The following is a 21,609-nucleotide window of genomic DNA, read 5'->3' as shown; positions in this document are numbered from 1 at the left end:
TGTTTTAACATTCCTTAGTGTGTTGCTGTGACCTGCACAGGTGAGTCCAGCGTGCTCTTTGTGGGAGCAGTCAGTGTGGTTCTTCAGGGAGAGAGGACAGTCCCACAGGTGAATCTCATTCCCTCTGCACTCGACTCTGTTCAGCCACACAACACCTTCACCAGCACCAAAGGTTGAATTCCCATCAGCCCTCAGTGCTGCTCCACAACCCAGCTGCCTGCAGACCACCTGAGCATCGCTGATGTCCCACAGATCATCACAGACTGAGCCCCACACAGCGTTATGATACACCTCCAGCCTCCCAGAGCACCGGCCCGCCCCTCCACTCAGTCTGAGAGGAACATGCTCTAAATCACACACATCAACCATCACTGACCAGCTTCAGCACAACATTTACAATACATAATGCATTTTATAACTATTTAAAGTTGTGATATATAATTAATGTGGAACATGGATTCAGTGTATCGATTGAATATTATATAAAATTAAATATATATAAAAGATTATATATAAGATTAAATATATAAGATTAAATATATATAAAAACAAATAAACATACTTGAGCACTGTCTCTGGTGAGGAGATGGTGAGGTAGAACATGTCAGACGACTCTGAGGAGATTCATGAGTCTGCTCCTCTGAGATTAAAATGTTAAAATTTCATACAATACTGAATAAAAATAAATAAATAAAAGTATCTTAATGAACCATTTAAATAAATATAGATAAAGATAAAAGATAAAGATATTTCAGATAAATATCATCTTACCTGAGCAGGTGATTTTGGCCACTTCATCTCTATTGCAGTCATTCTGTCCCCAGGGTGAAGATGGACACTGCCATAGATTTGAATCGTGTTGTCGACATTTCACTTTATCCAGCCAGTTAGGAGCTGATTCCAGTCTTGGTGTAGAATAAGACAAAACACCAGATCTTCCACAGTTCAGCTCCTGACAGATCAGACTCACTGTGTCTTGTTCCATCTGGTTCCAGCACACATTACCCCAGGATCCATTGTAGAAAACCTCCAGATTCCCTTCACAGCCCTCAGTTAACCTGATCTCGTTAAACTCTGGATAGAAAAAGATGAGAATCAACTTCAACTAAATAAATTATGGATGATGTATTAAACAAAAAAGCTACAATGAATAAACATGGTAAATATGGAAAAGGGTGTATTAAAACCATTGGAATCCAGGTTTTGCTAAACCAAAAATATCACCTAAAAATAACGGGTTAATACATACATTGTTTATTTACATAAAGTATATTTACATAAGGTTCATAATATATTATACAAAATATACTACTTGATTCTGCTTGGTCAATAAAAATATTTAAAAAATGATCATCCTCCATGACCACACTGTGTCAGACTGACAGTCAGATGTCAATGTTGAAAAATAAACCCCTTCAGGATAATACAAGTACTATCAGCTCCAGATCATCCTGGAGTTTATTTTGTAAAAAAATAACTTACTGTACATTACATGGGATATTTTGTAAAAAAAAAAAAAATAATAATAATAATAATAATAATAAATATATATATTTTTTAATTATATATATAGTATCTTTGAAAATCTTGTATTACTTTACCAGTTACCTGAGCACACGACTCCTACATCCTGCTTGTGTTGACAGTCATGTTTTCCCCAGCCTGGAGAAGAGCAGTTCCACAGGGACGTCTCATTCCCCTCACACTCCACCTCATCCAGCCATATGGGTCCAGAACCAGGACCAAACCAGGCTGGTACCTGCTGGTTACTGAGGGCCACTCCACACTGCAGCTGTCTGCACACCACATGGGCATCTTTAATATCCCAGGAGTCATCACACACTGTCCCCCATGAGCCGCTGTGAAAAACCTCCAGCCTCCCTGCACAGTCTCCCCCAGAACCCACCAGCCTGATGGACCCGTGACCTGATATTCAGAGAGAGAAAAACACATTATTGATCACTAACAACTGAAGAATCTGCCCAGATGTTGCTCTTCTCACCAAGGCAGGAGATTGACAGCTGTTGTGTGGAGCTGCAGTTGAGAGTTTGTGGAGAGCTGCAGTTCCCCAGATGAGCTTCACTCCCAGAGCACTGGAAGCCCGTCACACACTCATGACTGAGTTCAGGACTGGATGAAGAGGAGCCGGAGAAGTTCAGCACAGAGCCACAGCCCAGCTGTCTGCAGACCACAGAGGATTCAGTGAGACTCCAGGAGTCCAGCAGAACTTTCCTCCAGACCTGATGGATGGAAACTTCCACCTCCCCCTCACACTGTCTCTCTCCAGACAACCGCACCAGACCATCATGAACAGCCAGAGAGGAATCTGAGTTAAAAATGTGGCATTTTATTAAAATATTGCAATTTTGAGAATATGCTTTACATTAATATTACATTCTACATGCTGAGAAATAAAGTCAAAAATTAATGAAAGGACTCACTAGAGCAGATGACTCCAACATCTCGTCTATGAGAACATTCAGCTCGACTCCATGAAGAGATGGAACATTCTGTGAGTTTCCAGAACATCCCGTCACAATCAAACACATCAGCCCAGATTTCACCACTTCCCTCTCCAAACCAGTCTGATCCCACAACAGACACAGCAATCCCACAATCCAGCTGTCTACAGAGGACACTGGCAGCTCTCATATCCCAGCATGCATCACACACTGTGCCCCAATCATTGAGGAACTGAAGCTCCACTCGACCAGAACAGATGTCAGGACCATTGACCAGTTTGAGATCAGTGTAACCTGGATGAAGAAATAGTGAAAGTCAGTGAAATCTTAATAAAACAGATCCAATAAATATATTTAAGTATTTAACCACTAGGTTCTGATTTCTCCACAGGAAATATTGACATTTTACCAGAACATATCAGTCCCACATTGTTTTCTTGAGAGCAGTGTATGTCATGTGAAGTTTGACACAATCGAATCTGAGACTCGTCTCCTCTGCACCGAATCTCTTGTGTCCACATCTGAGCGTCTCCTTTGCCAAAAGCAGCTTCTCCCAGCACCTGTACAGGAGCTCCACAGTCCAGCTCTCTACACACAACCTCTGCATCCTGCTGGTCAAAGGCAGCCGCACACACTGAACCCCAGCCGCCTACAAGAAGCATCTCCACTCTCCCAGAGCACAGATGAGACCCTTCCACAAGTCTTGACCTTCCGTAGTTTATGGTTTCTGATTATATTTACACAACAGAGAAGAACATCTGTCACTATGATTATGATGTGGACATACAACAACAGTCTTTACATTAATAATGGATGTTATAAAGGATAATACTGAGTTAAGACAATAAAATACTCATTCACACTAATCATCAATTAGCTGTTTAGGAATTCTTCTGACAACAAATTATATTAAATCATTTTAAATTTCACATAAAATGTTTATCAATGTTAATATCCTCAAAAATGACCGAAACATTTTACGTTTTGAAATTTGAATTTTTTTGGTTCAGCAGAATGGTGACACTTGGTGACTTTTGTTGCATTATCTATGTGAACACACAAAACAAATCAAGGAGGTGAGTCGGATATGTTAAATGGTCGTAAAAAAAATAGTCACACTTGTCTCCTTCTTCACGGTCAAAAATGACAGCCATAGAAAATGAGTGGGAAATACGCAAAAACACAAAAACTCAGGGAATCTTTTGGTGATACAAACCACAAATCAGCCATGAACCAGAAAAAAAGTGCACAACAATGTAGGAGTGACACTAAAATATCAAGAGTGCAAAATAGACACAAGTAGACGCAAATAGACCCCCCCCCCCCCTAAAAAAACAACAACGACAACAACAACTGACATTTAAATCAACTTAAAGAAAACAATTTTTAAAATCTAAACCTTGACAAAAAGTAGTCTTTGAGAATGTGTAATTATAAATCCTATTTATGTCTAAAAACACTAAAGAATTTATAAGCCACTCTATATAGAGTTATATAGGAGTCTAGTGGTCATAACAGGACAGTACATCCGTTTTTCTTTTTTTACTGCCACCAGAGGGCAATAACTACCTTCAAATGTTTTTTTTGAATTCCCCGTCTCTATTTTAACATGGAATACTGTTTTAAAGGAAGTGTATGTAAGATTGTGGCCAAAACTGGAAATGCAATCACTATCCCCTCTCCCCCTCCCCCCTGACTCGAGGTTGCCAGATCGGCTCAGGATCCAGCAGGAACGTTTGTAGCTGCAGCTGTGGTAACTAGAGCAGATCTGGCAACCCGGATGCCCAAACACTTCTGACTTCATGATTGGTCGATAGGTGGAGGGCGGAGCTTTAGGCCAAAACACAACATGACAACACCAACATCAGTTGAGGGCTGCAACAACAACTTTTAAATGACAATATCCTGGCCGGACTACTGTTGTCAGTGATATAAGTATTTGAAATTAACATAATTTCTTAAACGGTTACTTCAGCGATTAGCAAATGGCTTTGTATCAGCAGAAACCCTGGAGTATAATCAAATGATTGTAGTCTTTCATCCCCATGAGACAAATATACAATTTCTGTCTTTTCTCAGTCTAGAAGGCACCAAATTCAAAAATAATTTCACATTTCTACTACATTAATGACCCAGTTTAAATACAGATTCATCTTTCCAGCGCTGAAGTGCCCCTTTAATGTCTAGTGACATATCAGGGCAATTTTATGATTAATTGAAATATATTTCCTACATACAGTTCCTTTAATTGAAAAATAATTAAAAACATTTTTTTGTAAATGTTCTATTATTTTCAATGGGAAAAAATAGCTAATAAATGTTTTATAAATATTGCATATTGCATAATGGGGGGCTGGGGGTTACACTGTAAAAAATTATTTAGAAAAAAAGTTACCTGGTTGCCTTAAAATTTTGAGTTCATTGAAATTAAAATTTTGAGTTAATACAATGAAATTTTTTTTAGATTCGACAACCTTTATTAAAATATTATTAAAAGATTTTGTAAGAATATTGGGTAATTGTGTGTGTTTTATTTCTGATGACGCAGTGAAACATGCCAAATAGTGCTATTTTCATGATTTATCACATTTTTTATGTAGTTCAGATACAATAATAATTTGAGTTTCTATTTATTAAACAAATGTCCTTTAGTGTATCAATTCATATTTTTAATTTCAATAAACTCAAAATTTTAAGGTGACCAGGTTACTTACTTTTTTAAGTTAAACCAACAAAAACCAACAATTTTTTTTACAGTGTACATTTGAAGGCTTCAGCCACTTTTGACCAGGAGGAGGACAAGTGTGACCCTTAAATGAAGAGGACCAGAGGGTTAAAAGTGTGATGAATGAAGCAGCTCACCTGAGCATCTGACTCCAGCATCATGTTGATGACCACAGTAATGAACACCCCATCCTCTTGATCCACAGTTCTTCAGTGTCGACTCTGATTCACTACAGTCCACATTATCCATCAGGATTGGACCCGATCCTTGTCCAAAGCGAGCACTGTGCACAGCCTCTACAGCCGCTCCACATCCTATCTCTCTACACACCACTGCAGCATCAGTCATATCCCAATCATAATGACACACTGTTCCCCACTGACCATTATGATGAACCTCCACTCGACCACTGCAGGGACTGTTACCATTAACTAACCTCACAGTCTCAAAATCTGTACATGAAGGAGAGAGAAAGAAGTAGTAAAACATTATACAATTATCTATAAAATCACACAAAGTTGGTAAATAGAAATATTTAGAAATATTTCAAACTGGACAACTAAAGCTAGACATGAGTGTATAAGAGCTGGTTACCTGTAAAAGCTCAAATAATTAATAAAATGTAATTAATAATTAATGGTCTAGTGTCACAAGATCTTAGTTTAGACATTACAAAGGCGTCTATTCCATTTCTGTCTAATGCCATCATAGTCAAACTACTTATTCAAACAAGTAAAATGTCACATCTTTACAGTCTATTACTTACCAGATGTGGTTATAGTGAGAATAGAGGAGAGTAAAACGAGTGTCAGACATCCCTCCATCTTCTTCTGCTCGTCACACTGTTTGTTTGACTCTGTTCTCCTCGGCTCCTGAAACACACTGAAGAAACTGGCTCCTGTCAGTCCCCTAAAGAGAGAGAGACTCTCACAGCTGCCAATGACACTCACTGTTACCTTATTAGACACAACAGAGGAAATCATAAAACACAATCACTGACAAATCAGAGGAGGCATTTATGATTTTCACCATATATATCAAGAGAACATCTGCGCTGATGAGCGGGACTCCTCCTCCAGCGTGAAGAGACACTTCACTGAGGACAGACTCGTGTCAGTCATATGTCAGCGTGGAGAGAAAGTCACACTAAACTTAAAGGAGATTGATCCAGAAACACTGCAGGTTATATTCAGCATCAAAGCCTGAGTCTCACACACAACATACAAGACTGACGACTGACTGCTCACTACTGAAGCTTTACTTCACACACTAAATACTTGATCTTTGCTATAAATATATCATTTATACATTTTAAAAAAACTTTTTCCAAGTCATATCTTTGGGACAAATGTGCATAATATTATTACTATGGTGTTCCAAGAGTAATAAACATTAATACATTAGCAAATGAACTGGACTGCTGCTATATAATAAAAATAACACATCTGTTAATATCTCTTATCATATCTGTTGATAAACATTGGTTTCTGCTCCAAAGACATTCATTTGAAATTTTGTCAAAGATATTTGTAGCTGTAATAAGTTTCATTCAGCAATGCGTAATTCATCCAGCAGAGGGAGGCAAAACACTTCTTATTGTAAAGAGGAGCAGACGAGTGTCCAGATAATAGAGCTTGTTAAACATGCTTATGGACAGGAATTGTTCATTTATTTCTAACAGGAACTTTATGGCTCTATTTTACTTCATGAAGAGGACATTTCATTGCACATTCATTTAACTCTAGCTGTGCGGCTCTCATATTCTATCAGCTTACACAGTAAAAAAAGAAAAAAGAAAACCAAGTTATGACCAAGATAAAAAAAAAGTCCTCTTTACATTTGACCTTTTGACATTTTAAGTTATGATATTTGTTTTTACATTGCTTTGCCTAATCATAATGCGCATATTTCAACTTAATAAGTTAAGCATATTTCAAGTTATACAAGATTCATCTATTTTTTTAAGTCAGTTTAATGTAATTTAGGTTAAAATTATTTAAATATCCAAGTTGTTTGTACTTAATTTAAGGCAGCAACATTTTTCCTGATGGTCCTGCAACAGTAAGAGTGATATCTATTGAATTTTTTACTTTTATATATTTTTAATGTTTAAACTTCATTCATTAAAACTCAAGTGAAGTCAGGGCAACTGATGTTTAAGTTATGAATTTTCTGTTTTGTCAGCATTTCTAAAAAATAAAACTGTAGGACAAGATTAAGAAAACAGGAGAAGAAGAAAAAGATGGGAGAGCAGTGGACACTGTAAAACATTACTTAAAAAATTATTTACCTGTTGCCATAAAAATTTGAGTTCAATGAAATAAAAAATTTGAGTTAGTGCAATGAACATTTTTGAGATTTGACAACGTTTATTCAAATATTATTCAATATTTTGTGGCATATGGGTTATTGTGTGTTTTATTTGTGATGAGCAAGTGAAACATGCCAAATAGTGCTATTTTCATGATTCATTATGTTTTATGTGGTTCAGATACAATAATATTTTGAGTTCCCTTTCGGGGAACTCGAGCTGCGTCGAAACGCTGTGAGAACGCCTCTGCGTTAATGCGTCGTGAAGCGCCTGTAGAACCATTCCATCGGAAAAAAGATCGATCGTCGGCGTGATGACGTCATCGACCGGAAGCTATAAAACGTCCGTGAAAACAAAAAGGAACTAGCTTCTGAGCCTTCAGCAAGCGATCTGTGTGAACCTGTCTGTCTATTTGGTGTTTTTGTCTGTCTATTGAAAGAGTTTTTCCACCCTTTGTTAAATATTCCTTATATTTACAAAAAAGAGAAAATAAATAGATAGAGAAATGGCGAGTGAAAGCAGTCAGTTCAAGAGGTGTGTACATCCCTGCCCACGCTACATCACGAGTGGGGATACACACTCTCTTTGTGTTGCCTGCTTGGGAGCGCAGCATGCCCAGGCAGCCCTCGAGGGGGCTGCTTGCGAGCACTGTGAGCGTATGCCACTGAGAACGCTGCGCTCCCGCCGGGCACTCTTCGAGGAGGGTGCCTCGGCTCGTGTTCCCCGCGGCTCTGGTCCCGCTGCTGCCGAGGCAGAGCGGAGGCTGCAGTCGTGGGGTTCACAATTGGATGTTGCAGAGGGGTTTGAGACGGGCGCTGCCTTATCTCTGCCCTCACCTGCTCCATCCAGCGGCTCTTCTCGGGGCTTGGAAGCACGCATTGCGGTTTCTTCCCCCCCGAGAGAGCCGCCGGTGCTCCAACTATCCAGCTCCGAGGAGGTGGACATTGAGAGCATCGCGACTGAAGATTCGCCACTTCAGTCCCCTGCGAGTGAGGAGCTCGTTGAGGTTCTAACGCGAGCTGTGGCCAGATTAAATATTGACTGGCCCGTAGAAAGATCTGAGGCAGGAAGAAAGAGATCTAGCAAATTAGATGAAAGATTCCTGCCCGCTCGCGCTTCAGAACCTCAGCGGCGGGGCCTGCCATTCTTCCATGATTTGCACACCGAGGTGGCAACATCATGGAGGAGACCGGCATCATACCGTGTGTTCAGCCCTCAGACTTCGGTCTACAGCAACATCATGGGGCTGAAGCACTACGGTTATGGGGCGATGCCAAAGGTAGAAGAGACGCTCGCGAGCCATCTCTCGCCTTCCTCGGCATCGTCCCTGAAGGCCCCGACTTTGCCCACCAGACCATTAAAAACAACGTCGGCACTGGTGGGCAAAGCGTACTCGGCGGCAGGTCAGGCTGCTGCATGCCTGCATACCATGGCTATAATGCAGGCTTATCAGGCTGACCTGCTCAGGGACTTAGATGGACGTGATGAAGTGGGGGGTGATGTCATAAATGAGCTAAGAACAGCAGCTGATCTTACTCTCCGGGCCACCAAAGAGACGGCCAGATGTGTTGGCCGCTCTATGGCAGCATTGGTGGCTACGGAGAGGCATTTATGGCTCAACCCCACTGAAATCAAGGAGAGGGAGAAAAGCTTCCTGCTCGACGCGCCGCTGTCTCCTGGTGGCCTCTTCGGTGACGCAGTACACACTGTCACCGAGAGGTTCCAGGAGTCAAAGAAACAAGCTGCGGCGCTAAAGCAGTTTCTCCCTCTCCGGGTCCAGGTCCCTGGGGCTGCCGCTGACATCAGGCAGCCTAAGCCGAGTACGAGCTCCGCTCACAGGGCGCAACAAAAGCAGAGCGTCGCCGCTCGAGCTCCCCCTCAGCGCGGGGACGAGGGGCGGCGCTCTCAGGCGAGGCCTTCGAGGGGCAGGGCTGATCTGCGGACAGTCCTGATCGCCAAGAAGGCCTCGTCGAAGCGTTCCTGACGCCAGAAGCGTCAGGACGCTGAGGGTGGTTCCCCCTGTAGGGAAGCGGTGTTTACCCCTGCCAACGGTACCCGCTTCCCTACGGCACCCTCAGGGGGCCGCGCTGCCAACCCCGCCGCAATGCCGGGGAGCAGTCGGTCTCCGCGGGCCACCCGAGGGTGGTCCGCACCCCCTCCGGGGGGTCCCCGAGCAGTCAAGTCAGTCGTTCCCTGCCGGTCCGCCGCTTCAGGGCACTGCATTTGTTGCTCAAAATACACCAGAGGCCAGCCTCGAGAGGCTGGTTCCCTTAGTAGATTTTCTAGACGAATGGAAACGTCTATCAAATATATCTCGTTGGGTCCTGCAGATAGTAGAAAGGGGGTACGCCATTCAATTCAAAAGTCGGCCACCTCCTTTCTGCGGTGTCCTACCTACAGAGGTGGGCCCGGAGCAGGCTCTGGTAATGGCACAGGAAGTAGAGACACTCCTGCAAAAAGGGGCTATAGAGAGGGTTCCCCCTCCCAGCAGGGAGTCTGGCTTTTACAGCCGTTACTTCATCGTGCCGAAGAAGGATGGGGGCTTACGCCCGATATTAGATCTGCGGCTATTGAATCGCTCGGTGGCCAAGCTCAAATTCAAGATGCTTACACTCAGACAGATTGTAGCGCAGGTCAAATCGGAGGATTGGTTTGTCACCATAGACCTCAAAGATGCGTATTTTCATGTCTCCATCCTTCCACATCACAGGAAGTTCCTGAGGTTTGCCTTCGGGGGAGAGGCATACCAATATCGTGTACTTCCCTTCGGTCTAGCACTGTCACCCCGCACGTTCACCAAGTGTGTGGATGCAGCTCTGGCGCCGCTGCGTCTACAGGGCATCCGCATACTGAACTATATCGACGACTGGCTGATTCTAGCGAATACAGAGCAGAGGGCGGTTCAGCATCGAGATGCTGTTCTCGCCCATATGTCGAAGCTGGGGTTGAGGCTGAACGCCAAGAAGAGTGTGCTTTCTCCGGCTCAGAGAACCACTTTTCTAGGTGTGAACTGGGACTCGGTAATTATGCGGGCGCAATTATCGCCAACACGCATAGCATCTATCCTGGCAGCCGCCAAAGAACAGAAGCTAGGCCGAGCCGTCACTGTGAAACGGTTCCAGAAACTGTTAGGTCTCATGGCAGCAGCATCCAACGTGATACCTTTTGGCCTACTGTACATGAGGCCACTGCAGTGGTGGCTCAAAACAAAAGGGTTCTCCCCGAGGGGAAATCCGCTCCGCACGATCAAAGTCACGCGGCGATGCCTAAGTGCTCTGGTCATGTGGAAAAACCCGGGGTTTTTATCTCAGGGTCCCGTGTTGGGGGCTCATGTTCGTCGCGTAACGCTAACGACAGACGCCTCTCTCACGGGCTGGGGGGCGACCATGAGTGGTCGCTCATCCCAGGGTCTATGGCAGGAACATCAGCGGCACTAGCACATAAATCGGCTAGAGATGCTCGCAGTGTTTCTTGCATTGAAACAGTTCCTGCCCGACCTCAGGGGCCACCATGTACTAGTCAGAACAGACAACACGTCCGTGGTGGCCTATATAAATCACCAGGGGGGTCTGAGGTCTCGTCCGTTGGACAAATTGGCACATCGGATCCTCCTGTGGGCCCAAGGGAAATTGCTGTCAATCAGGGCAGTATATATCCCGGGGGCCCTGAATCAGGAAGCAGACAGCCTGTCGAGACAGGGGCCGAGGCCCCGGGGACTGGAGACTCCACCCAGAGGTGGTGGAGCTCCTTTGGAAGGTTTATGGGAAAGCGGAGATAGACCTGTTCGCTTCGGCGGAGAATTCTCACTGCCCGCAGTGGTTTTCTCTGACCCATCCGGCCCCGCTGGGGCTGGATGCCATGGTACAGGAGTGGCCGAGGCTGCCTCTGTACGCCTTCCCCCCGATTGTCTTGCTTCCAGGAGTTCTGGAGAGGGTACGCCGGGACGGGGCCCAGGTACTTCTAGTGGCTCCGAACTGGCCGACCCGAGTATGGTTTTCGGACCTGATATCTCTCCTGGAAGGCTCTCCGATGGAGATTCCGATCAGGAGGGATCTACTCTCTCAGGCGGGCGGGAGATTCCTGCACCCACGCCCGGAGATGTGGAAACTGTGGGCCTGGCCTCTGAGGGGGCTAGGCTCATAGAGGAAGGTCTCTCGGCCGAGGTCGTGCAGACCATCCTACACTCCAGAGCTCCGTCCACAAGGAAGCTGTACGCTTTGAAATGGAGACTTTTCTCAGCATGGTGCAGAGAACGCCAGTGGGACCCAGTTAACTGCCCGGTTGGTACAGTGCTGGAGTTCCTGCAGGCAAGGTTCTCGGCAGGGTTGACCCCCTCCACACTTAAGGTGTACGTGGCGGCCTTGGGTGCCTTCCACGTCCCTTGCAGTGGAGTGTCTTTGGGAAGACACCCTCTAATTACACGCTTCCTTCGTGGCACATTAAGGTTGAGGCCAGTTATGCACTCGAGGGTCCCAGCATGGGACTTGGCCATTGTTTTGAGGGGCTTGTCCGGACCTCCGTTCGAACCTCTGGAGGAGGTTTCGGATAAGTTCCTCACCTTAAAAACTATCTTCCTTTTGGCCATTTCATCTCTTAAAAGGATAGGAGATATTCAGTCCCTGTCAGTAGGGCCCTCATGTCTAGAGTTTGCGCCAGGGATGGTGAAAGCATTTCTGCATCCCAGGCCGGGTTATGTCCCCAAGGTTCCTACGAGCCCACGGGGCCCCATCACTCTACAAGCCTTCTGTCCTCCTCCGTTTATGACGTCAGACCAGGAAAGGTTAAATCTGCTGTGTCCTGTGAGGGCACTGGATACTTATGTCCACAGAGCTGCCCTGTGGAGGAAATCGGAACAATTGTTTGTTTGCTTTGGACCCCCTAAGAAGGGGGCCCCAGTATCCAAGCAGAGGATGAGCAAGTGGGTGGTCGAGGCCATCTCACTTGCTTATGAAGCTACCGGGCAGCCATCTCCACTGGCTGTCCGGGCGCACTCAACCAGGGGTATGGCTGCTTCTAAAGCACTCTTGTCGGGGGCTTCCCTCCACGATATCTGCAACGCGGCCGGATGGTCGTCTCCTTCTACCTTCGTCAGGTTCTACGAACTAGACCTGGCATCTACAGTAGGGGCACAGGTACTCTCGTAACCGTGTGCGCTTCGGCTTCACACATACGAGACACTTGGTCCTATGGCGATGTGGGTATAAGCGTTCTCACAGCGTTTCGACGCAGCTCGAGTTCCCCGAAAGGGAACGTCTCAGGTTACGTATGAAACCCTAGTTCCCTGAGGGAACGAGACGCTGCGTCGCTCTGCCATACTCCCGGCGTGTCCGTGATCACTTACTTCAGGCTTTATCAGAAGTTAGTTCCTGTTTGTTTTCACGGACGTTTTATAGCTTCCGGTCGATGACGTCATCACGCCGACGATCGATCTTTTTTCCGATGGAATGGTTCTACAGGCGCTTCACGACGCATTAACGCAGAGGCGTTCTCACAGCGTTTCGACGCAGCGTCTCGTTCCCTCAGGGAACTAGGGTTACATACGTAACCTGAGACGTTTCTATTTATTAAACAAATTTTCTTCATTGTATCAACTCAAATTTTTAATTTCAACAAATTCAAAATTTTAAGGCAAGCAGGTTACTTACTTTTTAAAGTTAAACCAAGAATATTTCTTTACAGTGGATGAAGAGAGAGACTGGTGTTAAAATAATCATGAGCTATGTCTGAAATCACAGGATGTCTGAGTTGAGAACTTACTTTGAGAACATCAAAAATTTAATTCTATAAAAAAAATTAAAATCTGGACGAAGGGCAACAGATTGGAACATGTTTTGTGTTTTACACTACACAATCTAGTCATGAAGACATGTTACTTTTTCATGTTTTTTTTCCTTATGTTTTTCTTAATACAGTAAATAAAGTATCTTAATAAAGTAATAATAATACTTCTTAATAAAGTATCAATAATATTTTTAAATAGTTCATATTTTCGACTGCTATAGTTCATAAAAACATGAAGTACCTTAATTTCAATTATAGTTGAAACAGGATCCTACAATTAAACCACCCATGCGTAATTCTCTAAAGTAGCCAATAACAAACTAATGTGAATCGTTAGAATGTCTTAAAAGGTATTATTCTGCAATTATCTCTTGATTTTATTTCTGTTGTTTATTATACACAACTGATAATTTGCTATTAAATAGCAACATCTAAGAGTTAAATAGCCCACAATTCATCAGTAAATCACTGGAAAGAGTAAGAGTTTATCTCTAAAATGTTGAACAGTTTTCAATTACAAATATACGGAACAACTAAAAACCAGCCCACTGAACAAGTCCTTCACATACTCATTAATGATCTTACTCTTATTCACTTAGAATTGTGCTTCCGGCTGCAGTTGTGGCCTCCATCCTAGGCCTTGACAGGACTGCGGGTACATTTAATACAGCCTGTTTCAACTCCCATCCCACACATTTGCCTAAATTGCCTTGAAGGGCACCATGAAATGAAATATATCACAGTTTTATGGTCATTTTAGAGAACCAATGTCAGAATGCTCACACAAGTTAATTAGTGAGTTTCACTTGCCCCTCTGTTCCAAAACTCAGGCTACCCTACAGTTGTCCTCATGGGAGAGTATATTTACCTACTGTTTTATGAATACTATAAATTCAGACAAACTCCTTTCACACACTTTTTTCACCTAATGTATTGTAGGAAATAGGAAATTCGGTCCCAGGCATAGACTGTAAAAAAATAGGGTTAGGGTTAGGGCCCAGGGCTAATATTGGATTCCCCTTTCCTTTACAGCAGGGATATGATTTTTTCTTTATTAATATGGATTTCCATATTTTCTGACCTGTGAAGAATGACCAATGTGAATTGCATATATCTGAGTGGGAAAGTTAAATACAAGTATTTTATGCACGGATAAGAAGCAAGAGCTATCGCCGCCATCTAGTGGCATCTCACTTTATTGTGGCAATGCCCTGTATAATAAACAATAAATAATAATAATACATACTTATAATTATTGCAATAATATAATATTTATTTGTTTGTTTAATTTTTATACTTTCAATAATAAAAAAATATGTGAATAATAATAATGATTATATTTTATTCAGCCATATTGAATGGGGAGAAGTGGTTCTCTTTCTTTTGTCTTTAGCTGATCACAAGCCTGCTTGAAGTACATAAAGATAGAAATGTTACAGCATATTAAAATAGATGATATCACAAGAAAATAGATGATGAAATAATTCATACATTTGAATACATTTGTTTCATGTTTATAGTCAGTCTGGTTTTCAGTTTAAGGTGCCGTGAACTGTTAAACACTGGGTTGTGCTGTTTAATAGTGATGCTTCTGAACTGTAATGGGTTCAATCACAGTCCAGATGCATCATAATGTTTTATGAGCAAAGTTCATGATTTCTCACCTCTGAAAGACTATCTGTTAATATCACTTTAAATTACAAACAATACAGCAAATTAATTACAACAAATATGGCAAATGGAAAGTAAATACACACAGACGAATTTGAAACAACAACATGAGAGCAAAGAGAGAATATGAGAGCATATTCTCTTTGTGTTCAAATTTTGAAAATTAGCTGAATGTAATTGATCTGGTACATTTAAGTACTAAATGTAACATGACATACTGGTGGAACAAAAACTTAACAGTATGCAGAATTTCACTCTTAAAAGATGTAAGAGTTAGTATGTAGAGAATGTAGACCTTTAAAGATGTAAAAGAATGTGAGGCAGTGGGTGTGGTCACTGACTTAAACAACCACGCCCCTTTTCATGGCTCCTCCCCCAAATAATCATAGTCTGCTGTTAGAAAACAAGAATGTTAATATTAATTAATCAATACATTTATAACAAAGTAACAATGAGCTCATCAATGTCATGAAAATTAAATGTTTGGTTATGAAAATTAATTCAGTGTGAGATAAAGCAGTCTCTCACATCATCATACCTCTGACATGAATGTGTCTATCAAGAATTATAATCACATAGACAAACATTTCACATTGCACTTTAAACTACACTATTATGTACAACATAAACATTATCAATGTAATGATGATTTAGAATTCAATTATTTATATAAATTACATATGAGTTAATTTATATAACACTAATATAACAGTCTCTTAATTTTTTCACATTACCATTTTAAACACATACCTTCTTTATTATCGGAGGACTGTGGTATGATGACGACATCATCATAGGTTTCTGAAAAATCATCTGCAACAAAATAAAATAAAAATATATATGTTGCATCCATGAATGTCAAATTTGGGATTTTGGAAATTACACATTTAATTAAATCACATAAAATATACAGCCATATTAAAATAATATGAATAATTATAGAAAAACCTGTAGAAAAATGTCTCAGTCAAAGAGAGATTATATGATCATAATTCTCTGGTCTGATTTGTTGTGCTTCTAAATGATTAAATTTAGAAATTAAATTTAAAAATATAATAAACAGAAACAGATTTAACTGTTCACAGGCCCAAATGTGAATCCTGTGATTAGTTATCAAAGGCATTGCACTGACCTGTTGGGCGTTTGATGGTGGAGGCGTCGTTATAATAATCAGCTGTGACTCTTACTGCAGATTCTGATCAGTAAATAAATAAATAAATAAATAATGCAAAACAAAAATAATGAACATTCTGCTGGGTTTCACTGCAAAACAACAATGATTTTGACAAATGATCTTTTTGAACCACAAAGCAGCAGAAGGATTATGTTAAGTTTAGAATTTGTAATAAATATTTTTTTAACACAATTTTTTATTCAGTAGACCTTAGTCAGGGTGGCGCCGTATTTCATTTTTGAGAGGAATGAAACCGAGGCTGTGAGGGATAATACAGTGCGTTGAATGGATTGCACTGCTGCTTAACAACATGCTTTTTCAACTGACTTATGGTCTTTCAGTTTTGAAAGTTGAGTGTTGTGAAAATGTCATGATCTTGGGCCTTTATATGGCGCATGCTATTGTAAAAACTATCCCACACAGCCTCGTTGTCATGCGTGTTAATTCAAAATGAGATCTAACTTAATTTAGGTTGAGAATGCTAAAAGCAGGACTCTCAATCTTCCCACCGGTCGCTCTGGTGCGACTAACTTTCTCAGCTGGTCGCACCGATTAACAATTTGGTCGCACCTTTTTTCTATGAATCATAATGACCTTGGACGATGCTGAATTGTTCTCTTGATTTCTATATGCTGATTTTGCATTGATCTAAAGATTGACGTGACTAAAAGCTTGATAATTTGAAACATATTTGAATTTAGACATTGCTTCCAACAAGAATACATTTAAAAGAAACCATTACTAAAATGTTATCATACATAACAAAAGTATTATTGCCATGGTTATTTTTTTTAAAGTAATATTTCCACGATGACGCATCATGCCCTTCACGTGACACTACAGCAACAACAGCAGTATGGCAGATCTGCTTTTATTGCATTTTTCCTTTTTTATTCAAAATATTCACGAACTTGCTGACTATGTCATCAACAACCTGATATTCTGATTCTTAAATGCATGCAAGTAAACAAGTTTTGTTGATGAAAAATCATGCATCGCCGTGGCCCGTATTAGTTTGCCACGCAGTTCAGAGAATCCGATCTGTCAGACTTACAACACATCAATTCATCCACTTTTCCTGAAATACATGAAAGTAAGAATAGAGAAGAATAGAGTAAACTTTATAGAGACTTATCAATGGAAGCGGTTACTGTCACTCACAGTGATAATCACTGTTTAGGCTATTTTACAAACTATAAATGTAGCCTATTGTTTTGCTAGCGGTAGCCTACTTGTGTACCAGTTAATCGAAGTATGCCAACACCGGTATCACCGGCAGGGGCTTTTAAATGACGAATTCTTAATGGAGAGGAGAAAGGCAAAGTTGATCTTTCATAGTAATGAACTGAAAATGTGCCAGTGGACACACACCATGAATGACTGTGTGGCCGTGAATGAATGACAGCGCTGCCGTGCACATTTTAGTTTCGGTTTAGATTTATCGCCAGTTTGGGGGCAGGTTACTTGAATGGTGGGTTCATTATTCTTAAAGGTGCCCTAGAATGAAAAATTGAATTAACCTTGCCATGGTGAAATAATAAGGCCAACCGTGACGCAAGCGTTGGGGATCATTTATATGCACGCCCCGAACATTTGCATCTGTCCAAACATGTTCATTTTCAGGCGGAACTGACGGAGCCGAATCTACAAAACTGCAGGTCAACAAACTTCTCTCATGGACACATGTCATGTTCCAGGCTGTGCAGGAGACGTGAGGACTTTTCTACCCTTCCCACGGATAAAAAATGTCTCTTCCAAAGAAAGTCTCTTCCAGACTCTTTCAAATAAGGCAAAAACAGAGCATTACATCCTAGGGACAATTTATAGGGTTGTAAATGGACCTGTAAAACTGTATCTGGACAAATTTTGCCCTTAAATAAGCCACACACCCTCTATGTAGATATCAGAGAACAATTTCAAATATTGTTTCAACTGATTCTAGGGCACCTTTACTGAAAAACACAACAACAAAACAGTACAAAGACAAACTCATTTAAATAGGCGCTTTTACATTTTGCTTGGAAACCAAATCTTCCGTGATCATCTTGTTATTCAGCCCCTCACTCTCGTGATGATTGAAATCTGACTCCTAAACTCTGTTGATCCTTTTTCTATTGAACACTTCCTAACACTTAATCTCTTCCTAACATTGCTCAGGAAGCAGACACACTGTGTCAGTTTAGATCTAGACTAAAAATGCATCTCTTTTCTATGGCATACACATAGAACATTATACATTTCTATTATTCAAATCAGTTAAATGATTGTTATGCTGCATTAACTAGGTCAGCCGGAACCGGGAACACTTCCCATAACACCTGATGTACTCGTACATCATAAAAACAGTGGCATCTGAGCTAATGTTAGTCTCTCTGTTCATCCCGAGGTTTACTGCAGTCAGCTGGATCGGGCCATATCCAGATCAGATGGTGGACCTGCGCCTGGACATTACCAACGCATCCCTGAAGTGTCTGCAGAGAGCGTGTCAATGAATCTCCCCCTGTAAATGCTGCTTCGACACGACATCCTCATTAAACCCGTCTCTGGCATCACGACTCCAATCTTTCGAATAATCTTAAGAATATCTATTTACCTAATATGACTTAAGACCTACATTGCTGCCAGAATCATATTCATACACTGTTTGTTCGTCGACCAGAGGAGAATACTGACTGAGCCTGGTTTCTCCCAAGTTTTTTTTCTTCATTCTGGCCCTGAAGGAGTTTTGGTTCCTTGCCACCGTTGCCGTTGGCTTTTGGCTTGCTCAGTTGGGGACACCTAGATTTCAACTATATAACTGATCTGCCCGCATTGACACTATATGATAAATAAAATGAGCTGGATAACATCACCGTTTTCACCAAAGCGGCTGTACATCCGAATCAAATATTGTTGCATTATCTTCCTTTTAACAATGTGATGCTGCTTTGAAACAATCGACGTATCGGTAAGCCCCTTCCCTCGAACGCAGATGAGCCAATAGCAGTTGAGCATCAGTTGCACGGACACCAGAACTCGGACATCTTTAGGTTTCAGTGCCATAGAGAAGCATTGGAAAATCTGATGCTCTCATCGGTTTGATGGTGTTTCTGCTACAAAAATGGTAAACCGATGTTCCTGGGGTACTGTAACACTGATTCCAGGTATACTGAGAGGATTTGACATTTTGGTTGTCATACTCTCATTAAGTTACAATTAAAGTTGTAAGTTACAATTAAAGTGATAGGTAACTAACTGTTGTCACGTCATGTAACGGTGTAAGTTAAATTAAAAAACATCTCTCCATATTAAGATGGTTACATGTAAATGAATTTAACCTGACCCTGTGTTACATGAACAGTGTTGATCCTGGATGTTATCATCTGCGATCGTAATGAGGCTTCTCCTCATATTCTTCTTTATCGTTTAGTTTGTTTTTGTAAACATTTTTGATATTTCTGTGAGTTTAAATATGTTTAAGGTCTACATTATCTGTCTTACTATAGTTGAGGGACTCCTATTTTAATGGCTATTATAGTTTACGGGTAGTGAAAGGGAGAGCTTGCACGCAGTTCATCTGAGATATTTTGCTGATACAGATTTACCAGTTATAAACTGCACCCACGAAAAGGCACATGGTCTGTATATGTTTGTTTATTATTAGTTGTACGAGTGTTTTTGTGTAATTTGCTGTGTATGTTAATGATAATGCAACGGAGAGAGAGAGAGTTTGTGAATGAGACATTAATGCGCACGCTTTGTTTGTTCAGCTCTTGCTGTGATTTTTTTGGAGCAATAAACATCATAAACCATCAGTAAAGTTTGGTCTTCATTCAGATGGGGTATACACTACATTTTGTCTCCAAAAACAACTTGGGGTGAGGTTTTCACACTGACAGCTGTCATTGTTAAAACATAGCAAATTCGTTGTTTGTCCGAGTTAGCAACAGTAACTAAGAAGGGCGGGGCTTACTAATAGGTCAATTGGACTTGTAGAAAGCGCTATATAAATAAAGGTGATTTGATTTGATAACTGATGACAATGACTTTGGCAACAGGCCTCACACCAATGAGACTGTGTGAAATTTTAACTTGCACATTATCAAAAAAATATTGCATTTGCAACCATTTTGTTCGTAGTCTAGAGTCCTGGCTAAATGTTACCTTACTAACTGAATGTTTTTAATTAATTTAACATATTTCTGTATGTAGCAGACACATACAGTGGCATAGCGTCTGGGTATAAAGGGTATTAATGTGCATTACCTTGAACACATAAACTATATTTCAGTCCTCTAACCTGAAAGAAGCTCATCAGCATTGTCATACCCCGAATGCTGTTCTTCAGAAAGGACATTTCCTGTTTTGGAGTAGAACTATAGAAACGGCGCAAAATAACAATCACAAAATTCCCACCCTCACTAGATTACTCTTTACATGTAACAGAAGACAAACTATATACATACAATTTTCTCTGCATGAAACGATAACCCTGCTGATCTCTACAAATCAGGCTCTATGATGCTGTCCACATTTCTGACCTGTGTGAGTGAAATGATTTTGTCTGTGATGAAGCTCCTCATAAACGGCCTCAGTCTTCATACTGTGTCTCCTCTTAGAGAGAGCTGTGAGTGTAGACAGACAAACCTGCTGTCAGTTCACAACACATGACTGATCACACACTGAATAAGACACAATATGACAGTCTCTGGATCTCTCCTACCTCTCCTCATCACTCTGTTCTGCTGAATCAGTATAAGCAGTGGCACTAAGAGCAGTAAGAGCACAACTCCCAGTACAATCACAGGCACGGAGAGAGACGCTGGAGGAGTTTGTGGAGGAGTGACTGATGTTGAGCTGGAGCGCACTGTCTGAGAAACTGGAGGAGAAGCTGATGTTGTTGTGGCAGGAGTAGTGGACACTGACACATCTGGTAAATCTGTTAAAAAGGACACAATAAAATTAAAGATCAAATCAAAGTAAATTATTTATTTAACATTCCTCAGTGTGTTGCTGTGACCTGCACAGGTGAGTCCAGCGTGCTCTTTGTGGGAGCAGTCAGTGTGGTTCTTCAGGGAGCGAGGACAGTCCCACAGGTGAATCTCATTCCCTCTGCACTCGACTCTGTTCAGCCACACAACACCTTCACCAGCACCAAAGGCTGAATTCCCAACAGCCCTCAGTGCTGCTCCACAACCCAGCTGCCTGCAGACCACCTGAGCATCGCTGATGTCCCACAGATCATCACAGACTGAGCCCCACACAGCGTTATGATACACCTCCAGCCTCCCAGAGCACCGGCCCGCCCCTCCACTCAGTCTGAGAGGAACATGCTCTAAATCACACACATCAACCATCACTGAATAATACAATTACAATGCTATTTAAATGTATGATAAATGTGACATGTGGATTTATTGTTTGCATTGATTTTAATAGATAATTATAATGAACTTACTGGAACACTGTCTCTGGTGAGGAGATGGTGAGGTAGAGCATGTCAGAT

The 21,609-nt window shown here is 41.6% G+C and overlaps 1 protein-coding gene, 1 long non-coding RNA gene and 1 pseudogene across 3 annotated transcripts in view; all 3 read right to left on the bottom strand.

Moving 5' to 3' along the window:
• The window catches only part of LOC137049117 (scavenger receptor cysteine-rich type 1 protein M160-like), a 107,022-nt pseudogene that overhangs the window by 1,781 nt on the left and 83,632 nt on the right, over positions 1 to 21,609 (bottom strand).
• On the bottom strand, positions 6,251 to 16,148 carry LOC137049576 (uncharacterized). Of its 2 annotated transcripts, XR_010899647.1 has the most exons (4): positions 16,083 to 16,148; positions 15,701 to 15,763; positions 15,246 to 15,343; positions 6,251 to 6,338 (listed from the first exon to the last, which is right to left on the bottom strand). It is a non-coding gene; the product is annotated as an uncharacterized lncRNA (long non-coding RNA). The 2 variants fall into 2 exon arrangements; XR_010899646.1 differs by lacking the exon at positions 6,251 to 6,338 and having other exon boundaries at positions 14,641 to 15,343.
• Positions 20,613 to 21,609, bottom strand: part of LOC137049921 (antigen WC1.1-like) — a 42,101-nt gene continuing 41,104 nt past the window's right edge. The window contains 3 exon segments of the mRNA XM_067428667.1: positions 20,613 to 20,728; positions 20,827 to 21,042; positions 21,124 to 21,438. Coding sequence (XP_067284768.1) covers positions 20,613 to 20,728; positions 20,827 to 21,042; positions 21,124 to 21,438 — 647 coding nt within the window.

The sequence above is a fragment of the Pseudorasbora parva genome, chromosome 20 (genome assembly GCF_024679245.1).
Source record: "Pseudorasbora parva isolate DD20220531a chromosome 20, ASM2467924v1, whole genome shotgun sequence".
Lineage (NCBI taxonomy): Eukaryota > Metazoa > Chordata > Actinopteri > Cypriniformes > Gobionidae > Pseudorasbora > Pseudorasbora parva.
This window is presented reverse-complemented; position numbering and strand designations above follow the sequence as displayed.